Here is a 19,357-nt window from a genome sequence, read left to right on the forward strand (position 1 = left end):
GGGCCTAAGTTGGTGAGGGTGGCTTCGAACCTGTCATCCTCCTGTCTCAGCCTCCCCAGCAGCGGGATCACAGGCACATGGCCCACGCCCCGGCTCCTTATCTTGTTTTGCTTTTAGGGAGTCTGAATCGTGTCTTCTGCGGTAGAATCAGGGTTTGCAGAGTGCACTCTGGGCTCAGCTTCCGTCCCCACATGGGGAGATTTGGAATCAGGAGCTGACCGCTGAACTACCCCCCCCCCCCCTTAAGGCTTATCCACCACGCACAGGACCTCGCAGGAGACGCCCGAGGTGGACAAGCACTTTGCAGCAGCCCTGTGGACACCAGCCCTGGCGGGCGTCCACCTAGGGAGGGCGCCGCGCATCGCCCAGGAGACGGACGCTCAGGGTCCCTCCAGCTGGCAGTCGGAAGCACCTGCAGACACTGCTGTTGGAGAAGCGAAACGCTCCCTGGAGGCGGAAGGGAATTGGAGCCAGAAACAGAAGAGGGCTCCCTGACCCTCCTCTACCTGCAGGCAGGGACTCTCCCGCTTGTCATCCCAGCATTTGGGAGGCTGAGGCAGGAGTTTCGCGGGTTGCGGACAGCCTCAGCTACTGAGTGAAGACCCTGTTTCAAAATAAAGAATAAAAAAAATGTGTATCTCAGAGGAAGATGCCCTTAACACACACACACACACACACACACACACACACACACACACACACACACACAATTAGAGGGAGAGAGGAAGGGGGAGGGGAGAAACAAAAGGGGGGAGGGAGAGCACAAGGTCCCGTGAGCACCACATGGCTGAGAATCCCTCGGCATCCCGCCTCCAAGACTGTGTGCTCTCTGAGCAAACCTGTCTGCGGTAACACTCTGTGCTTCCCGGCAGCCTCCCTCTCGTGCTCCCAGGCCCCGAGTCAGCCGGCCTTAGAGAGCCATGTCTTGGCAGATGCAAGATGACTTCCTCTTCTCTTCTGTAGCACTGAGAATTGAATCCAGGAGCAGATGTCTTGGAGTGACATCTCCAGACCTGATTTTATTTTTAATTTTGAAACAGGGTCTGGCTAGGTTGCCGAGACTCTTGCTAAATTGCTAAGGCCTCAGATCTGTGACCCTCCTGATAGGTTTGCTACCGTCAATGGAGGAGGAGGTGGAGGAGGAGGAGGAGGAGGTGGAGGAGGTTGTGGAGGAGGAAGAGGTGGAGGAGGAGGAGGAGGTGGAGGAGGAGGAGGAGGAGGAGGAGATGGAGGTGGAGGAGGAGGAGGAGGAGATGGAGGTGGAGGAGGAGGTGGAAGAGAGGAGGAGGAGGAGGAGGTGGAGGAGGTTGTGGAGGAGGAGGAGGTGGAGGAGGAGATGGAGGTGGAGGAGGAGGTGGAAGAGAGGAGGAGGAGGAGGAGGTTGTGGAGGAGGTGGAGGAGGTGGAGGAGGAGGAGGAGGTGGAGGAGGAGGAGGAGGAGGAAGAAGTGGAGGAGGAGGAGGAGGTCGAGGAGGAGATGGAGGTGGAGGAGGAGGAGATGGAGGTGGAGGAGGAGGTGGAAGAGAGGAGGAGGTGGAGGAAGAGGAGGTGGAAGAAGTGGAGGAGGAGGAGGTGGAGGAGGAGGAGGAGGAGGTTGTGGAGGAGGAGGTGGAAGAGAGGAGGAGGAGGAGGAGGAGGAGGTGGTGGTGGAGGAGGAGGAGGAGGTTGTGGAGGAGGAGGTGGTGGTGGAGGAGGAGGAGGTGGAGGAGGAGGAGGAGGAGGTGGAGGAGGAGGAGGTGGAGGAGGAGAAGGTTGTGGAGGAGGTGGAGGAGGAAGAGGAGGAGGTAGAGGAGGAGGAGGAGGAGGGGGAGGAGGAGAAGGTTGTGGAGGAGGGGGAGGGGGAGGAGGTGGAGGAGGAGGTGGAGGAGGAGGTGGAGGAGGAGGAGGTGGAGGAGGAGGAGGGGGAGGAGGAGAAGTTAGTGGAGGAGGTGGAGGAGAAGGAGGAGGAGGAGGAAGAGGAGGAGGAGGAGGAGGGGGAGGAGGAGAAGGTTGTGGAGGAGGAGGAGGTTGTGGAGGAGGAGGAGGAGGGAGAGGAGGAGGAGGAGGGAGAGGAGGAGGAGGAGGGGGAGGAGGGGGAGGAGGAGCTGTTGCTGGAGGGAGAGAGGGAGGCGAGGGGGAGATGGACACTTTTGAGGAAGGCAGCTCACTCTGAAGCCTGTGCAGGCACCGGGTCCAAGCTCAGGCCTGGCCGCCCTGTGCGTTCTGTCTACTGAACCTCCTGGCCTGGGAGTCAACCGCCAACTCGCTGGCGCCTGGGCCGGGTGCTGGGGTCCCTGGGCCGAGTGCTGGGGTCCCTGGGCCGCCCCGCAGACCTCATGGGCTCTTTTGTAATAATAATACAGGGTGGGGGTCCCGGGAGCCATTTGGTTGTAAAGGCAGAAGAGCTTGCAAATAGCAAGCTGAGACTCCCTGTGGCCCGGCACAGACAGGCACCACCCCGTCAGGGAGCCATGATGGATTCCTTTAAGGGCTCCTGACTGTGAGAACAGAAACACCTCAAAGAAAAGACTGGAAACCGCCGTGATGTATGAGTTGATGAGCCGGGTAAAACAAAGCTTTGGAAAATGGCCTTTTCTTTCTCCTCCTCCTCCTCCTCCTCCTCCTCCTCCTCCTCCTCCTCCTCCTCCTCCTCCTCCTTCTTCTTCTTTTTTTTGTGGTACTGGGGATTGAACCCAGGGTCATTTTACCTCTGAGCTACACCCCCAGCCCTACTCACTCACTCTCTCTCTCTCTCTCTCTCTCTCTCTCTCTCTCTCTCTCTCTCTCTATATATATATATATATATATATATATATATTTTTTTTTTTTTTTTTTTTTTTTTGTAGTGCTGGGGGTGGAACCCAGGGCCTTTTTACCTCCGGGATATACTCACAGGCCTATTTTATACTTTATTTGGAAACAGAGTCTCACTAAGTTGCTGAGAACCTCTCACTAAGTAGCTGAGGCTGGCTTTGAGCCTGTGCGATCCTCCTGTCTCAGCCTCCCAAGTGCTGGGATTACAAGCGTGCGCCACCACGCCTGGATCAATTTTTATTTTTAAACAAGTTCTTAACTAAGTTGCTGAGGCTGCCTGTGAACCTGCGCTCTCCCTGTCTCAGCCTCCGGAGTACTGGGATTACAGCCATGCACCACTGTGCCCGCCCCCAAAGTGCTTTTCTTTGTAGGGGGATGGCAAACACGGAGTGTCTGGTGAGATGACTGCTAATTTCATTCTTTCTGTAAATTCCTTTCCTTTAAAAGGAGACGTTTAGAAGTGACACAGACATTGGTTCAGAGAAAAATAACTCGCGGTGGGCAAATGGCATGCGTTTTATGATAACCACAGCTAGCAGTGGTTAAAACCGCTTCACCGTTACCATAAAATACAAGTGTGGATGACGTCACTGGACAGCCATCCTCTCGAAGGTACCAGAAGGGTGAAGACGGTACAGGAGGCGGCAGGGAAGCTGAGCCTGCAGCCCGGATGAGCCGCGCAGGGAGCTAAGCACCGCCGCATCCCATTTACTGCAGGAGATATTTTAAGTTATAATCCATTCAGGTTCCATGCCTCATAGAAAACTAGAGAACTCATTCATCGCAAGCTGTCCAAGGCGAATTACTTTTTCTCCTCCTCTTCTTCCTTTGATACTAGGTATTGAACCCAATGCCGTTCTATCTCTGAGCCCTATTTTATTTTTAATTTTGAAACAGGGTCTAAGTTACCGAGGACCTCACTGAAGTTTCTGAGGCTGGCCTTGAGACTGCAGCCCTGTCTCAGCCTCCCGTGTGCTGGGATTACAGGCGTGCACCACCACCACACCCGGCTTGTTTTTCTTCTTTAGTTAAAAAAATTTAAGCGAGGTGTGGTGCTGCACACTTGTAAACCCAGTACTTGGGAGGCAGAGACAGGAGGAAAATAAAGAATAAAAAACAATTAGAGGACTGGGGTGAGGCTTGGAAGTAGAAAGCCCTGGGTTCCATCCCCAGTACCCCCCCACACACATACACAATTTAACCAGGGGTTTTTATTTTTCCAATTGAAAAGAGAATGCCTACGTGTGTTCAAATGATGTAGAGACTCAGCTCCTTTCCTCCCTAACGCCCCTGCACAGATCTTCCTCTGGCGGAGCCCGCATGACTATAAACAGCCCAGCTGGGTGCGTCCCTCAGGGCCTGCCCTCAGTGAGCCCCTCTGCTGGGGTCTGCCTTGGCCCCTCCTCACCAGCGCGTGTGCCCTGAGGAGCACAGCCTGGAGGTGAGGCGGGGATCCCTTCCGGCCCTCTCCCTCGACCTGTCTTCTAGTTCACCCATTCCTTCTTTCACCCACCCAGGTCTATTGTTGAGCCCATCAGAGGATTGCAGGTGTCGTGCTTTCAACTTTTAGAATTTCTATTTGACGTGTTTGCTTGTTTTATTGCTGTTCTCTATTTGGGAAGATAAAGTTATTATGATTTTCTATACTTTTTTTTTGGTGGTACTTGGCATGGAACCCAGGGCCATCCTACCTCCGAGCTACACCCCCAGCCATATTTTTTTTATTCTTGATTTTTTTTTTTTTTTGGTGGTACTGGGGGTAGAACCCAGAGGCCTTCTACCTCCGGGCTATACTCCCAGGCCTATTTTATATTTTTATTTGGAAACAGGGTCTCACTAAGTTGCTGAGAGCCTCACTAAGTAGCGGAGGCTGGCTTCGAACCTGAGCAGTCCTCCTTTCTCAGCCTCCCAAGCACTGGGATTACAAGTGTGCACCACCACGCCCGGCTTAAAGTCTGTTTTATTTTTAAGCCTGGGTTCCTGGGGGCCACGGTGCCATTGTCTGGTTAGCCCATCGTCTGTCTGATTCCCTGGCTCCTCCCGCACACCAGGTCTGGAGCCATTTGCCAGGGGATCTGCCTGGACAGGGCTGCTTCCTGGCTCCGCTTCCTGACCCCGGGGCCGGCCTTGGGTCACCTGGACAGGAGCGACGGGTGCCCCTCCTCCCCCAGCTCGCACAGGGCTTCCTCCTGTGCACAGCCTCTCGCTGCCTGGGCATGGGCACTGTGATCTCTAGAAGTTCCTGTGGTCTCTGGGTCTCAGGACTCTCTCTTGAGTCTCAGGAGAATCCAACCTCCTGTCTATTGGAGTTGTGGCTGGGGAGGTATGGCCAGAGGCAGGTTTTAGTTTGGTAATGGCTGGGCAGGGGGCATCTGCCAGCTGGCCGCCCCTCCCCCAGCCCCAGCCCAGCTGGGCTCTGAGTCAGATCTAGAGATTTCCCAGGGTGCCGCGTGTTGAGACGAAACCTCAAGGGCTTTAACACGGCTCCCAGAGCCTCAGATCTCTCGGCGCGGGGGGGGGGGGGGGGGGCAGCCTGACCCCGCCCGCCAGCGTGCATCTGCTCCTCTGGGATGGTGACTCCTCACTGGGTCCTGTGGCGCTGATGAATCCTTTGAGGGATAAAATCGTGGGTTTGAGTTTTCTCTGTATCTTTCTTTGTTGTTGAAGGGAGTGGATTCTCCGTTCCAGAAGTGGATTCTCTGGCACCTTTTCTGTTGGAATTTAGTGTCTGTCCTTGACCAAAATGCACTCGTGTGTGTGTGTGTGTGTGTGTGTGTGTGTGTGTGTGTGTGTGTGAGAGAGAGAGAGAGAGAGAGAGAGAGAGAGAGAGAGAGAGAGAGAGAGAGAGAGAGAGAGGGCGGGCGCCACTGGCTCTCTTTATGGGTGAACTGTGTCTGGCAGAGTTTTCAAGTTTTCAGTTTCTTTGTACTCATTTCGCCTCCTGTTCAGCTTAGGACATGTGCCATGTTTAGTAGGGGTGTTCTTAGAGAGACGGCGGGACTCTGGCCTGGTAGAGTGCTGTGTGTGTGGGGTGTCTGTGCGCGTGTGGTTTGTATATGTCTAGTGTGTGCATGTGGGTGGTGTGTATGTATATAGCATATATCTACGTGTGCCTGTGTGGTATGTGTGTGTATAGTGTATATGTGTGTGGTGTGTGTGGTGTGTGTCTGTGTGTGGCATGTGCCTGTGTGTGGTGTGTATGTGGTATGTGTGTGGGGTGTGTCTGCGTGGGGTGTGTGGTATGTGTGATGTCTGCGTGTGGCGTGTGTGAGAGAAGGGGTCAGCACAGGGCGGCAGCATTGTCTGCCGAGCTTTCAGTGTGTGCGGTTTTGCGTTTGTGCGATTCACACAGACAGCACACACAGCGCCAGTGTGGACGCGTGCAGTTCACCATCCTGTGCACACCCAGGACACCCTGGACACCCTTCCCACTGGGTGTGGCTGCCGCCCTGCGGGCCTCTGGCTGGGATGCGGGTGGAGCCCTTCTTGGGTGCTGGGTGCCCAGCTGCGGGCACGGGCCGCGGGGCTGGCAGGGGAGACCCCGGGGGCACTGGAGAGGAGAGTGCGGGAGAGGGGCCGCGACTCAGGGCTGGCGGGGTCGATGGCGGAAGACGCTCAGCCAGCCCGGGACACAGAGATTACCCAGGAAAGCAAGAAATCTCGTTCAAGGGAGAACGCTGGCCACCTCCAGCCAAAGACACATGTGGTGGCTCACGTCTCTGCTTTTAAACCAAGTGTGGTGGGTGGACGCAGGAGGGCATGCGCATCTGACCTCAGCCCGGCTCCGGGGACGGCGCAGGCGGGGTGCTCACTGCAGGGTCCTGCTGGGCCCCACTGTCTCGTCAGGAGACAGGTCCCTCATTTCAGCTGCTCACAGGAGGACAGGACAGTGCTGGAGAGTGGGCAGGCTTCCTGCTCTGGCGGCCCCGCTCGCCTTTCTAGATCTTTTTCTATCTGATCAACAGGCCTCTAACCCCGTGCATGGTGCACGCCTGTAATCCCGGTATCTGGGAGGCTGAGCAGGAAGACTGCAGGTTCGAGCCCAGCCTGAACAACTTAGTGAACCCTCAGTGACATAGTCAACGTAGTGAGACCCTGTTTCTAAATAAAAAGGGCGAGGGCTGTAGCTCAGAGGTAGAATGCTTCTGCGTTCAATCCCCAGGACCCCCTCCCTCCAAAAGTAAGAGGGTAGCATTGGAAGGAATCTGGGGGCCAGAGCCACCGGCAGGCTGTGGACAGGCACCCTGACATCGTGGCGGTCCAGCCCTGTGGACTCTGGGACTCCTTTGGAGAACACGTTTGCTCCTTTCTCGAGAGGCCGTGAGCTGCCATTCTGTGCCCGGCCGTCACAAACGTCTCTTGCAAATCCTCATTAGTCATACGACATTTTGAAGTTAATAGCAGTGCTTATTACAGGTTGAATTGTCCCCCAAAAGAGACATGTTGGAGTCCCAGTAGGCTCCGCGTCCCCGAAGGTGACCTAATTTGGACAGAGAATGTTTTCTCTGGTACTCAAGGGAAAGCGAGGTCATTAGGGTGGGCCCTGACCCCATGTAACCAGTGCCCTTGAAGGAGAAACCTGGGTGCAGAGACACTTCTAGGGGAAAGACGACGTGGAGGGGGGGACCGAAAGAGAGGAGAACCACCTGGCCGCCGAGCAGAGGGCCGGGGTAGACTGTTCCTGGCAGCCTCTGAGTCAATGGGCTGCTGCCTGGATCTGGGCTTGGAGCTTCCAGAAGTGGGAGATAATTAACTTCAGTGGTTTAAGTCGCCCAGTCTCGGAAACTAATAAAGAAGACCTTATATTAAAAAGAAAAATCACTGCTGCTCTGTTTGATGAGATCAGACATTTACCCCGCAGCGTCCTGGACTCTGAGGTTGTGGCTGCCAGAGAACCGTGCCCCAGCCTGCCCGGTGGGAGTCCCCGTGAGGAGGACGCTGCCTCTGCCGACAAGGGCCGGGTCTCCAATGGAAGAAGCTTCCTTGGACAGGCTTCATCTAGTCCCATTTTGTTTAACTTTTAATTTTTTAATTTTGTTTTGTTTTTAACGTCTTCCACCTTTAATGTATTAATAACCGTCTAGAAGCCAGGCGGGGCATCCCATGTGTGTAATCACAGTCCTCGGTTGGCTGAGAACGGAGGATTGGCAGGTTCGAAGACAGCCTCGGCAGTGTAGTGAGACTCAGCAACCTAGCAAGACCTTGTTTCAAAAAAAATTTTTTTAATGGGCTGGAGTAGAGCTCAGAGGTAGGTTGAACCCCTGGGTTCAATCTCCAGCACCCCCCAAAACACACCAACAAGCAAACACACCCCAAAACGCCTCCCAGAGTTCCAAGGTGAAAAGGGACCTTGGGGATATCTGATATGCAAAAAAAGTCTTCCATGGAACCAAAGGAAAAGATACAGGGAAATTTATAGCATTGCTTTTTTCTTTCCTTTTTTCTTTTTCTTTTTCTTTTCTTTTCTTTTCTTTTCTTTTTTTTTTTTTTTTGTGGTACTGGGGATGGAACCCAGGGGCATTCTACCTCCAAGCTACACCCCCTGTCCTACTTTTTATTCTTTATTTTGAAACAGGGTCTCACTGAGTTGCAGAGGGCCTCACTAAGTAGCTGAGGCTGCCTGTGAACCGTGATCCTCCTGTCTCAGCCTCCCAAGTACTGGGATCACAAGCGTGTGCCACCATGTCCAGCCTTTAAAAAAAAATTTTGGTAGTGTGGATTGAACTTAGGGGCATTCTGTCTTTAAGTCGCACCCCAGGCCTTTATACTGTTTATCTTGAGGCAGGGTCCCGCTGAGTTGCCACGGTTGGCCTAGAACCTGTGGTCCCCAGCACTGGGGGTACCGGCCTGCCCCACTGCCCGGCAGCTCGTAGGGTTCCTCTTGGCTCCTCCTCTGCTGGTGTGGACGCAGAAACAAGCAGCCAACCGAAAGGGCCGGCCCAGCGCCCGCTGTCACTGTGAGGCCGCTCCCCGCCCAGCCGTGTCTGCTGGGGTTGAGGCCAGAGCAGGCCTCCTGCAAGGGGGTGTTGGAAAAGAGGGGAGACCCATGAAAGACCTGTGTCCAGCCACCCCAGCGCCCCAGGACCCCAGCCAGATGTCAGCATCTGACAGCAAGCTCCTGGGCAGAGCTCCGACGCTGTCAGGGGCAGAAGGCAGAGAAGCTTCTGGAAGGCAGCGTTACAGGGCGCTGGTTGTGCGTGGACTCTTCGGGGGGTGTTCTGTTCATTTACATTCGGTTCTGGAAGCTTAGCCTAGGACCATTCTACCTCTGTGTTACACCCCCAGTCCTGTTTTACTTTATTTATTTATTGGCCGTATTGGGGATGGAACCCAGGGGCATTCTACCTCTGAGCTACACCCTCAGCCCTATTTTTTATTCTTTATTTTGAAACAGAGTCTCGGTTGCAAAGGGCCTCACTAAGTAGCTGAGGCTGTAACCATGATCCTCCTGTCTTGGCCTCCCAAATGCTGGGATTACAAGTGTGTGCCACCATGCCTGGCTTTTATTTTTTATTTTTTGAAACAGATTGGTAGGTTGCTAAAGACCTCACTAAGTTCCCCAGGCTGGCCTCGAACCTGTGACCCTCTTGTCTCAGCCTCCTGAGTACTGTGTGCAGCACCACACCCAAACCTCACTGGGGCTTTAATATGCTGGCTGTAGATAGGGGTCAAAGCCAGGGTTAAACCAGAAAGGGACCCTGGTTACTCCATCTTCAAGTTGTTGAATTTTATTGTATAATTTCAAAGCAGCGCTTCGCGGGTCCTTTAAGAGACATAGAACCTGAGGCCGACATTTGCTGAACTCAAAGTTAGACATAATGAAAAAATTTTAAAACTACAAACTGTTAAGACCACTACCAAGTAGATACTGGCAGCTCGCTAAGAATACCGTCTGGGTCTCCAGCTGGCAATTGGAACACTCGCGGCCTGCATAACCTTTTAATAACAAGAGAATGTCCAGAAACATCATCCGGCCTCTTTCGGACTGACGCCCTCTGCCTGGCCTGGTCCCTGGACGTGCGGACTCAGCTTCTAGGACTGTACCCTCTGCTCCATTCCAGTTACTAATTTTTGCCCCATAACCGTGCATTTCAGCATCGCGCATCTTTGGGGTCTGTGGAGTTGCAGAGCACGCGCTGGGCGTTTCCGGTCGTGGGTGGCCCAAAGCTTAGTGAGGTCTGGAGCTTCCTCCAGAGCGTCTCTCGTCAGAGCCAGCACCGGCCTCCGTCTTCCCTGCACATCCTTGAAATTATGCCTTTTCTTGGGGATGACCAAATGCAAGAACGCCAAGCTTCGGAGAACAGATGCCCCTCCTAATTCAGAGGAGATCGCTCTGAAGTTTCCCACGTGTCCCTGCCGTAGACGGCATCTGATCACACCGCAGGAGCCTCTGGTGCAGCTGAAGAGTCATGGATGAAAAGTGCGAACCACAGAACGTGTTTAAAAGAAACACAAGCGCGGCCAGACACACGCTTGTCATCCCGGCACTCGGGAGGCAGAGACAGGAGGATGGAGGTTCCCTGACAGCCTCAGCTACTCAGTGAGGCTCTTTGCAACTCAGTGAGACCCTGTTTCAAAAAATAGGGCTGGGGGTGTAGCTTGGAGGTAGAATGCCCCTGGGTTCCACCCCCAGTACCACAAAATAAATAATAAATAAATAAAAGGTGGAGCCCAGCTAGGTACAGTGGTGCATGCCTATGATCCCAGTACCCAGAAGGCTTAAGACAGGAGGATTCCAGGTTTGAGGTCAGCCTTAGCAATTTAGCAAGGCCTTTAGAAACTTAGTGAGACGCTGGTTCAAAATAAGAAGGGCTAGGAGCTGGGCACGGTGGCATTTGCCTTGTAGTCCCGGTACTTGAGAGTCTGGACAGGAGGATTACAAGTGTGAAGCCAGCCTCAGCTCTCAGCGTTCAGCAAGACCCCATTTCCAAATAAAAGATAAAATAGGACTGGGATGTAGCTTGCCCTTAGGTTCAATCTCCAGGACCCCCCCCCCCCACACACACACACAAATTAAAACATAAAAGTAGCTGGACTTGGCGGCGCACACTTGTAATCCCCGCGCTTGGGAGGCTGAGCCAAGAGGATCGCACAGGTTTGAAGCCAGCCTCAGCTACTGAGTGAGGCTCTCAGCAACTTAGTGAGACCTTGTTTCCAAATAAAATATAAAATAGGTCTGGGACTATAGCCTGGAGGTGGAAAGCCTCTGGGTTCTACCCCCAGTACTACCATAAATAAATAAATAGCCTTTTTTAAAAAATAAAAAGCTACACTCCCAGCCTTTTAAATTTATTTTTATTTTAAGACAGAGTCTCACTAAGTTACTGAGGCTGGCCTTGAACCTATGATTCTCCTGTCTTGGCCTTCTGAGTACTGGATTACAGCGTGGGCCACTACACCGGCTTAGTGTCCTTTTTAGAAGACTGCTAAGTCTGAGGGTTAAGATGGACAGGTCCTTTCTCTAGGGCCTCCTCCGACAGGCACAGAAGGCCCCCGGTCTTTCTGTAGCTCTTTCGTTTCAGTTGAGTTATATCCAGCCAACCCTCATGGACATGGGCCTTGCTTTACAGCATGCCAGCTGCCCTATATACCTGCACTCCCCGGATCTGGGAGGTTGAGACCGGAGCATCTTTAGTTAGGGAGTTAGAGACCTCAGCTGAGAGTTTCTCTAACTTAGACTGTTTAAAACAGGAAACACAAAGGGCTAGGGGTGTGGCCCAGGGGTAGCATGCCCCTGGGTTCAGCCCCAGTACATCTGCCTCCCCCAAAATAGAGCTCCATATAGTTGATCTTTATAACAGTTTGAGGGGGAGAGGTGCTGCGTCGTGGGAGAAGGACTAGTGGTCCTATCATTAAAACAAGACAGGAGCATGAGCTGTGCAAGGCAGTGGTGAACTCCTAAGGAACCGAGGGCCCCCGGCGTGGACTGGAAGTGCTAACCTGGCCCCGCACGCCGCCACTCAGCCCCGTTTAGATGTAGAGACCGCATGAAGTCAAACACACCGGGCTATAGACGCACATACACAGAAAAGAGGCATGGAAATCATAAGACAGTCAAATAAATACACACCCCGAAGAAAAATAACCCCCGGTATCCCGATGCCAGTGTGGAAAAGCTCCAAGCTGCTCTGGGTCAGCTCCAGTTGAGACCCATGGCACTTCCCCCGGGAACAGTCTTTGCAGGTGGCACCAAGGTGGCCCAAATTCTCCTTTGATTCTTAGCACATGGAGCCCTACGCCCTGACACTGGCGATCCTTGGAGTTTCTGTGAAGAAGCTTTGCTACCTGGCATGGGCTCTGGCATTTGGGTTTTGTCTTTCAGGATCATGTGCTTCTCCAAGTAAAATTTGTTCTGAATATCTGAACAAGAGTGTTGTACCTGCACATTTAGGAAGATGGGTAAAGTCTGAGTAGTCCACAGAGCGGATGCCAGATCGCACAAGCTTTGAAATCTCTGTAGGAGGGGAAGGGCTGAAGGATGAAGCGTTCGCCCCTGTGAGTCAAATGTCTGTAACATGTTGAAGGTGTGTGGTGACCCGGGCCCTTAGGACGCACCGCTTCAGGCTTTGCTCCCGAAAAATAAGGACTGCATTTGTAATCTTTGAAGCTTTCAAAACACAACCAGGGGGTGGTGATCCCGGTACTTGGGAGGCTGAGACAGAGGCTCACAGGTTCCAGCCCCCTGCAGCTTCCGTCTTGAGTTGTGTGGTGTTTGAGGCAGTGACACGCTCTTGAGCTGTCCCGCCAGGGATGCGAGTCAGTCCTCTGTCAGTGGGACTGTGCTGTATGCACTGCCTGCCCGGCAGTCTCCTAGTAGAGGCCCCGGTCACCAGACAGAATGGCTCAGAGCCCTTCAGGGGGTAGCCTGACCCTGCAGGACCATCAGCGCCTTCGCCATTCTCCTCCCTCCCCACCACACAGGCCCTGCGCCGCCTCAGTGTCACCAGAAGAAGGGTGAGGACGGTACGAGATGATTTTGAATTTATTTTATTTTTTGATACTGTGGAGGGCCTTGGTAAGAGCTGAGGCTGGTTGCAACCCTGAGATCCTCCTGATTCGGCCCCCCAAGTACTGGGATTGCAGGATGTACCCCCCAATTCTTGGCTCTCATTTATTAGCCAAATAAAGTCACTTGATACTGAATTATAAACTGTCTTTGATAGCTTTTTCAACTCGAGGTAAGCACATATAAAGCCAGCCATTTTAGGAGTGTTTAAGTGCACAGATCAGTGGTGTTAGCCGTATTCACGCTGCCATGCGGCCTTACCACCATCCATCCCCAGAATGTTACCAAAGCCTGTCTCCAAGCCAGGCGCGGTGGCACATATTTGTAATCCAAGCATTTGGCTGATCACTGCCAGCCCCAGCTACTTAGCGAGGCCCTCTGCAACTCAGTGAGACCCTGTTTCAAAATAAAGACTAAAAAATAGGGCTGAGGGGTGTAGCTCGGAGGTCGAATGCCCCCTGGGTCCCATCCCCAGTCTGTAAAAAGAGAGAGAGAGAGAGAGAGAGAGAGAGAGAGAGAGAGAGAGAGAGAGAGAAAGGAAGGAAGCAAGCCTGTCCCCATTAGTGACTTCCCATGCCTCTTCCATCCCGATGCCCACATCGGCCTCTTTAGACAGAAGCTCTGGCAATCCCATCGGAGAGGAATCGTTATGTTACATGCTGTTGCATGTGTGAGCGTCTCCTTCCTATTTAAAGTGGTAGTGTTCATTTGTGTGTGTGCATCGTGCTTGGAAGCCATATACCCACCCAGGAGCCCCGCTACCCACCCGCCCCATCATTTCTAACCCCAGCCAGCCAAACCATATCAAGAGCAAGGGCCTAGGGAAAGCCTGGAAGTACATCTGAGTGGCTGGGACAGGGAGGGAGCCTGTGCACCAGCCGGGTAGCCTCCTGGGGCATCAGCCACACCCGCCCGTCTTGCCCCTGGGACTCAGGGACAATGGCCACTTCACTTTGTGTACTTGAAGCTAAATCTTCAACCGAGAGCAACCCAAATCTGGTCGGTGTCCAGGGGTGCATGTGGGGGGTCGCTCCCACTGACACACTCACGGGCCTCTGTGGGATGGGATTAGATTGTCACTGTACCAGTGACGTCCTGGCCTGCATCCTGCAACCCCCAAGGCTGAGACAGAAGGATTGCAGGTTTGAGGCCAGCCTCCATGAGACCCTGTTTCAAAATTTAAAAAAGGGCTAGGGGTGTAGCATGGAGGTAGAACACCTCTGGGTTGAAATCCCAGTAAAAGAAAGAAATAAAGAAAGGAAGGAAGGAAGGAAGGAAGGAAGGAAGGAAGGAAGGGGGAGAGGGAGGGAGGATGACCAAACCCAAGCAGATTTCTGTTCCCTGCACCTGTGCCGTCCTTATTGGGCTGCTACCAGTGGGGGTGGGGGTGGGGGTGGGAGGGGAGTGAGTTGCCTAGGTAACTCTAAAAATCTGGATTCATCCCTCATTGCCAGGAAGCTCGGTCTGCAGGGCGGTGTGCCGAATCTGGCTGCAGAAGTGTTCTATTTTGGCTGCCAGGACCCTGGTTTCTCCGTTCCTCTCTCTTTTCCCTCTCCTTACCCCTCCTTGGACAACACCCAAGGCCTCATTCCAGCACAGCTCACCTGTCTGTGCTGTTCCTGGGATAAGCAAAACACTACTTTTACTCCTGAATCAACCGGTTGCTTCAAAAGCCCCATAGAAGTGAGCAGTGTCATTGGTTTGAAGGGAATCAAAAGCCACTGAAGCGTGAGCTTGTTTGAAGTGTGTGCTGAAGCCAGGCGCGCTGGGGCCCTTGTAATCTCAAGCTTGTAATCTCAGCACTTGGGAGGCTGAGACAGGAGGACGGCAGGTTTGCAGTCAGCCTCGGCAGCTTAGTGAGACGCTGTTTTGAAGTATAAAGATACAAAATAGGGCTGGGAGTGTATCTCAGCGGGTTCAATCCCCAGTGCCAAAATAAAATTAAAAAAAATTAAAAATTAGAAAAATAGTAAAGTGCATGCTACCTTCTTTTCCCCAGGTGAGGTGGACCTTCCCGATTCGAATGACCCCTTGGGACAAGTGGACACAGAAGATGGCCCTCTTCCCACTCTGAAAGGTAAGCTGCGATGGCAGCGTGCTCCTCCTGTCCTGTCTGCTGGCTCCCTTCCCGTTCCAGGCCGGGCCTGCCTGAATTCCCGGGGCTGGGTGCCCTGGTCCAGTGCTGCCCCCTGTTGGCGGGCCTGAGAATACGTGCCTGGATTACTGTATTACTGTATACTGTAGGCAGGGACTGGGGGCTCCTGGGGGCTGGTCTGCAGCCTGCAGGAGGGAGGAGACAGAGGAGGGGAGAAATGGGTGGCTGCTGGCAGAGGAAGGGACCTTGGGAGCTGGGGAGAGGTGGCTGAGCAGAGCCCAGAACTGACCTCATCTCGACCCCTGTGTCGTCCGTGGGAACTCAACAGTCCTGTGCATTTATTTTTCTCAACTGTATCGGCCATCTGGCCATCCAGCCACACGCTCCGAACATTTATTTATAAGACAAATTCAGAGCCCAGGTGCAGGATTCTTTGACCTCCCCCAAGCTTAGGTGTTTTTTGTTTTTGTTTTTGTTTTGTGGTACTGGGGTTTCTGGAAACCCTTCTACCTCCGAGCTACACTCCCAGACCTATTTTATATTTTTATTTGGAAACAGGGTCTCTTAAGCCAGCACGGCTGGCTTCGAACCTGTGGATCCTCCTGTCTCCGCCTCCCAAGCGTGGGGATTACAAGCGTGCGCCACCACGCCTGGCTAGAATAGGTTCTTTTTAATGAGAGGGTTTTTTTTTTTTTTTTGCTGTTATTGTATTGAGATTTGAACTCAGAAATGTTTTATCTCTGAGCCAAACCCCCAGCCCTTTTTATTTTTTATTTTGAAATAGGGTCTTGCTGAGTTGCTAAGGCTGGCCTCAAACCTGCGGTCCTTCTCGGCCTCCTGGTCACTGGGGCTGCAGGCGTGTGCCGCTGTGCCTGCCACGAGTGCTTTGTTTTTTGGGACTTGATTGCCTCTGGATGTTGTTTTGTGAACCCGCGAGGGATCGGGCCAAAAGGCCCGTGCATGTCAGTGGACGTGCTGTGAACAGAGGGACTTTGATCAGAGTTCGGGAGTCTCCAGGGCACAGAAATCCCAATTGCAGAAGGTAACCTTGCCAAGCAGTGCGTGCATGAGTGTGTGCGTGTGTGCATGTGTGTGTGTGTGTGTGTGTGTGTGTGTGTGTGCGTGTGCGTGCGTGTGTGTTATGAAAAGGAAGTATGGAAAGAAAACCCAGAACCCAGAATGGTGGGACCTACTTCCTTGCAGCAGCAGTGCTGAGCACTGTAGCCCAGAGCTTTGTAAAGGGGTGGCCTGGGTGGAGATGACATTAGCATCCTGCCCTGAGCCAGGCTTGAGTGAGGGTTGCCCTGGCCCGGTCTCCAGATGGGAGCACCACTCCCAGCCCTAGGAAGAGCAAAAGGCTTTGCTAATGGCCTCACAGCGAGCACCCAGGAGCAGGGGCTGACGGCGGCGGCCTTGGAGCACCCAGGAGCAGGGCCCATGGTGGACATTATCATTTGATTACTGCAGGCCCATCCGTTTCCAGTCCTCAGAACCTCAGGGGACGGGATCCACAGGAAACTGCCTGCAGGAGTCCCGGGGTGGCCCCAGGGTCCCGGCCTCCCCTCGCAGCCCTCTTCCGTGGGTCTGTAGTGTGTGTGATCTTGGCAATACGCTCACTGCTGTTGTCCAAACCACCAGCCACACGACTTGGAGGCAGGGTGATTTATTTGCTCACAGTTTTTGGAGATTTCAGAGTTCGGTCCATGTGAGGCTGGGTCTGTGGCGCTCAGGGCATGGTGTGGGAGCAGAGAGAGGGCAAAGCAAGGTTCTGCCCTCACCACATGAGGTGGGCAGCAGAGACCGCAGCCCAGGGCCCCACCTTCCCCAGCCACACCCACTCAGTGAATCCGTTACCGCGGATTTATGACACACTCTCTCCTTCTTTGCCCCTCCTCCACCACCCTCCGTGTATGCCGTCCATGATGGAGGACTGTCCAGGCCATGCCAGACCCGCTGCTCCTGCACCTTTGCTCACAGAGCTCTGGGAATGTTAATGTTAGGCCACATAAGGCTTAAACCAGGGAGCGCAAAATAGTAATGGCTGAATGTGCTGTATTAGCCATTTCTTTAGTTGTCTTCCTTCCTTCCTTCCTTCCTTCCTTCCTTCCTTCCTTCCTTTCTTCTTTTTCTTTTTTCCTTTCTGTGGTATTGGGGATTGAACTCAGGGGCATTCTACCTCTAGACTACACCCCCATCCGTATTTTATTTATTACTTTGAAACGGGATGTCCTAAATTGCTGAGTCTGGCCTGGAACCTGGGGTCTTCCTGTGTCAGTCTCTCAAGTACTGGGATTACAAGTGTGCCCCACCACGCCCGGCTTCCAGGTGCCATTTCTGATGCATGCGTGTTTACAGGTGGAATTGAGCTGTTGTTGGTGACATGGCGGCCTTACCTTGGCCCCGGCACCAGGGTCTGAGCTGTCCAAGTGCTTTTGTTTAGGGTTTAGCATGGAGTATATCCAGTCCGCCATCAGGGTCTGCAGCCAAGCACTTCACCAACTGCAGATCAGAGTGCTTTTTAAGAATGCATCTGTACTGAACATGTACAGACGTTTCCCCTTTGCCATTCCCTGCATAGTACAGTATAATAATTAACACAATGTTTGCATTGTGTTAGGTATTACAAATTATCTAGAGGGGTTATTTTGGGGGGTTATTGAGGATTTGCTCTGGTCAGCATTCTTGCAGCTGTAATCTAAAGATTGGCCATGTAGCTCAGAGGGGAGAAGACTTATTTTCTTATGGGTTGGGGCTCAGTCCATGTGAGGCTGGGGACCAGGGATCTCAGAACATGGCGGCAGGAAACAGAGCGAGGAAGAGCCTGTGGGCTGCGCTCCTCATGTTATGGAGGCCAGAAGCCAGAGAGAGCCGGGGAGGAGGGCCATATATAATCCCACAGGCTGCGTCCGGGCACCACCTCCTCCAGGCACATCATCTCAGGTACCACTCAGGTGAGTCCTTCACAATGGATGTGGCCAACTGTAGGATCACAGCCTTCGTGACTCAATAGCTCCAGACTTTAGTGAGTCCTTGAGGGGATATCTCATACCCAACCCTAACGGGATCGAACCCAGGGATGTTCTGAGTTATCCCCAGTCCCTTTCATTTTCTTACTTTGAACAGTCTTGCTAAGTTGCCAAGGCTGGCCGCAAGCCTTCGATCCTCCTGTCTTAGCCTCCCAAGTACCGGGATTCCAGGCGTGCTCCACCACGCCCGGCTTGGAGGTGATTGTAAGTATATGGGAGGGCTGTGCATAGGTTTGATGAAAAGACCATGCTATTTTCCAGAAGGGATTTGAACATCTCTGGGTCGGTGTCCAAGAGAGGGCCCTGGAGCCCCTCCCTGCAGTTATGCAGGGGCGGCAGCTGTAGTTGTGGTTAGCATAGGGCCAGGAGAGGGTAGACAGGGGCGGTTGGAGGGGATGTTGAGAGAGGAAATATCCCGGTACCCAGAGCCTGTTGAGGAGAGAAAATGACCAGGAAGAAGGTGGGGTGCAGATGAGAAACTTTCCATAAATTTCCATATGCCACGATGTGGTCCTTGTCAGGACCAGCTCCGGCTTCAGTACTCCGCGAACGGCACCGGCTCAACCCACGAGTGGACGCTTAGTGGGAGTTCCTTCCTCCCCGTGGCATTAGACAGGCAACTTGCATGTGTATGTTCAACTTGTTATTATCCCATTGCCAACAAAAGCTGACTGTAGCCTGGAAACAGTTTGGGCCTTTATTCCCAGGTGGCTCTACATGCGTGTGCAATACAGCCTGTGTTTTGTCAAATCACTGCTCTGGAACATTTGTGGGAAGTGGATAATTCCTGGTCACTGGGCGGGTGGAGCTGCGCTAGCCTGGCTGGTGGCCTGCCGTGTTCTGGCTCAGCCTAAATATCCTGGGGCATCGTGCCTCCTGCGTCGGGCCGGTCCTGTCTACACTAAGGCCAGAGGGGAGTCCTGCCAATTCCCATGTGAGGACAGTTTGCAATGATTAGCTAATGGGAGGCAAAGCCAGTTGCTATTTGCCGTGTACTGAGCAGTCCTCTGGGCTCCTTCCTTCTTTCTTTCTCTCTCTCTTTCTTTCTTTCTTTCTTTCTTTCTTTCTTTCTTTCTTTCTTTCTTTCTCTCTTTCTCTCTTTCTTTCTTGCGGTACTAGGGATAGAACCCAGAGACATTCTACCTCCTAACTATACTCTCAGCTCTATTTTTTATTCTTTTATTTTGAAACAGGGTCTCTCTGAGTTGCATAGGGCCTCACTAAGTAGCTGAGGCTGTCTGTAAACCGCGATCCTCCTGTCTCAGCCTCCCAAGTGCTGGGATTGTAAGTGTGCGCCACCGTGCCCGGCTGGTCCTCCAGTTTCTTAATCTACAAAGCGGGGACAATGAATGTTAGTCCCGATGCGCTTTTCCACGGAATGGCTGTCCCCTTAGACTTGGGGCGCCCCAGAGCAGGTCATGGCAAAGCGCTCAGACCA

The 19,357-nt window shown here is 53.1% G+C and overlaps 1 protein-coding gene across 2 annotated transcripts in view; it reads left to right on the forward strand.

Annotated features, from left to right (window-relative positions):
* The window catches only part of ROR2 (receptor tyrosine kinase like orphan receptor 2), a gene marked incomplete at both ends in the record, with an annotated part of 121,678 nt that overhangs the window by 78,406 nt on the left and 23,915 nt on the right, over positions 1–19,357 (forward strand). For both annotated transcript variants that reach the window (XM_080708466.1, XM_080708467.1), the window contains one exon: positions 14,798–14,875. In XM_080708466.1, the coding sequence (XP_080564592.1) occupies positions 14,798–14,875 (78 nt within the window). The remainder of the gene's footprint in view (positions 1–14,797; positions 14,876–19,357) is intronic.

Source organism: Muscardinus avellanarius (genome assembly GCF_963383645.1).
Source record: "Muscardinus avellanarius genome assembly, chromosome: 13".
NCBI lineage: Eukaryota > Metazoa > Chordata > Mammalia > Rodentia > Gliridae > Muscardinus > Muscardinus avellanarius.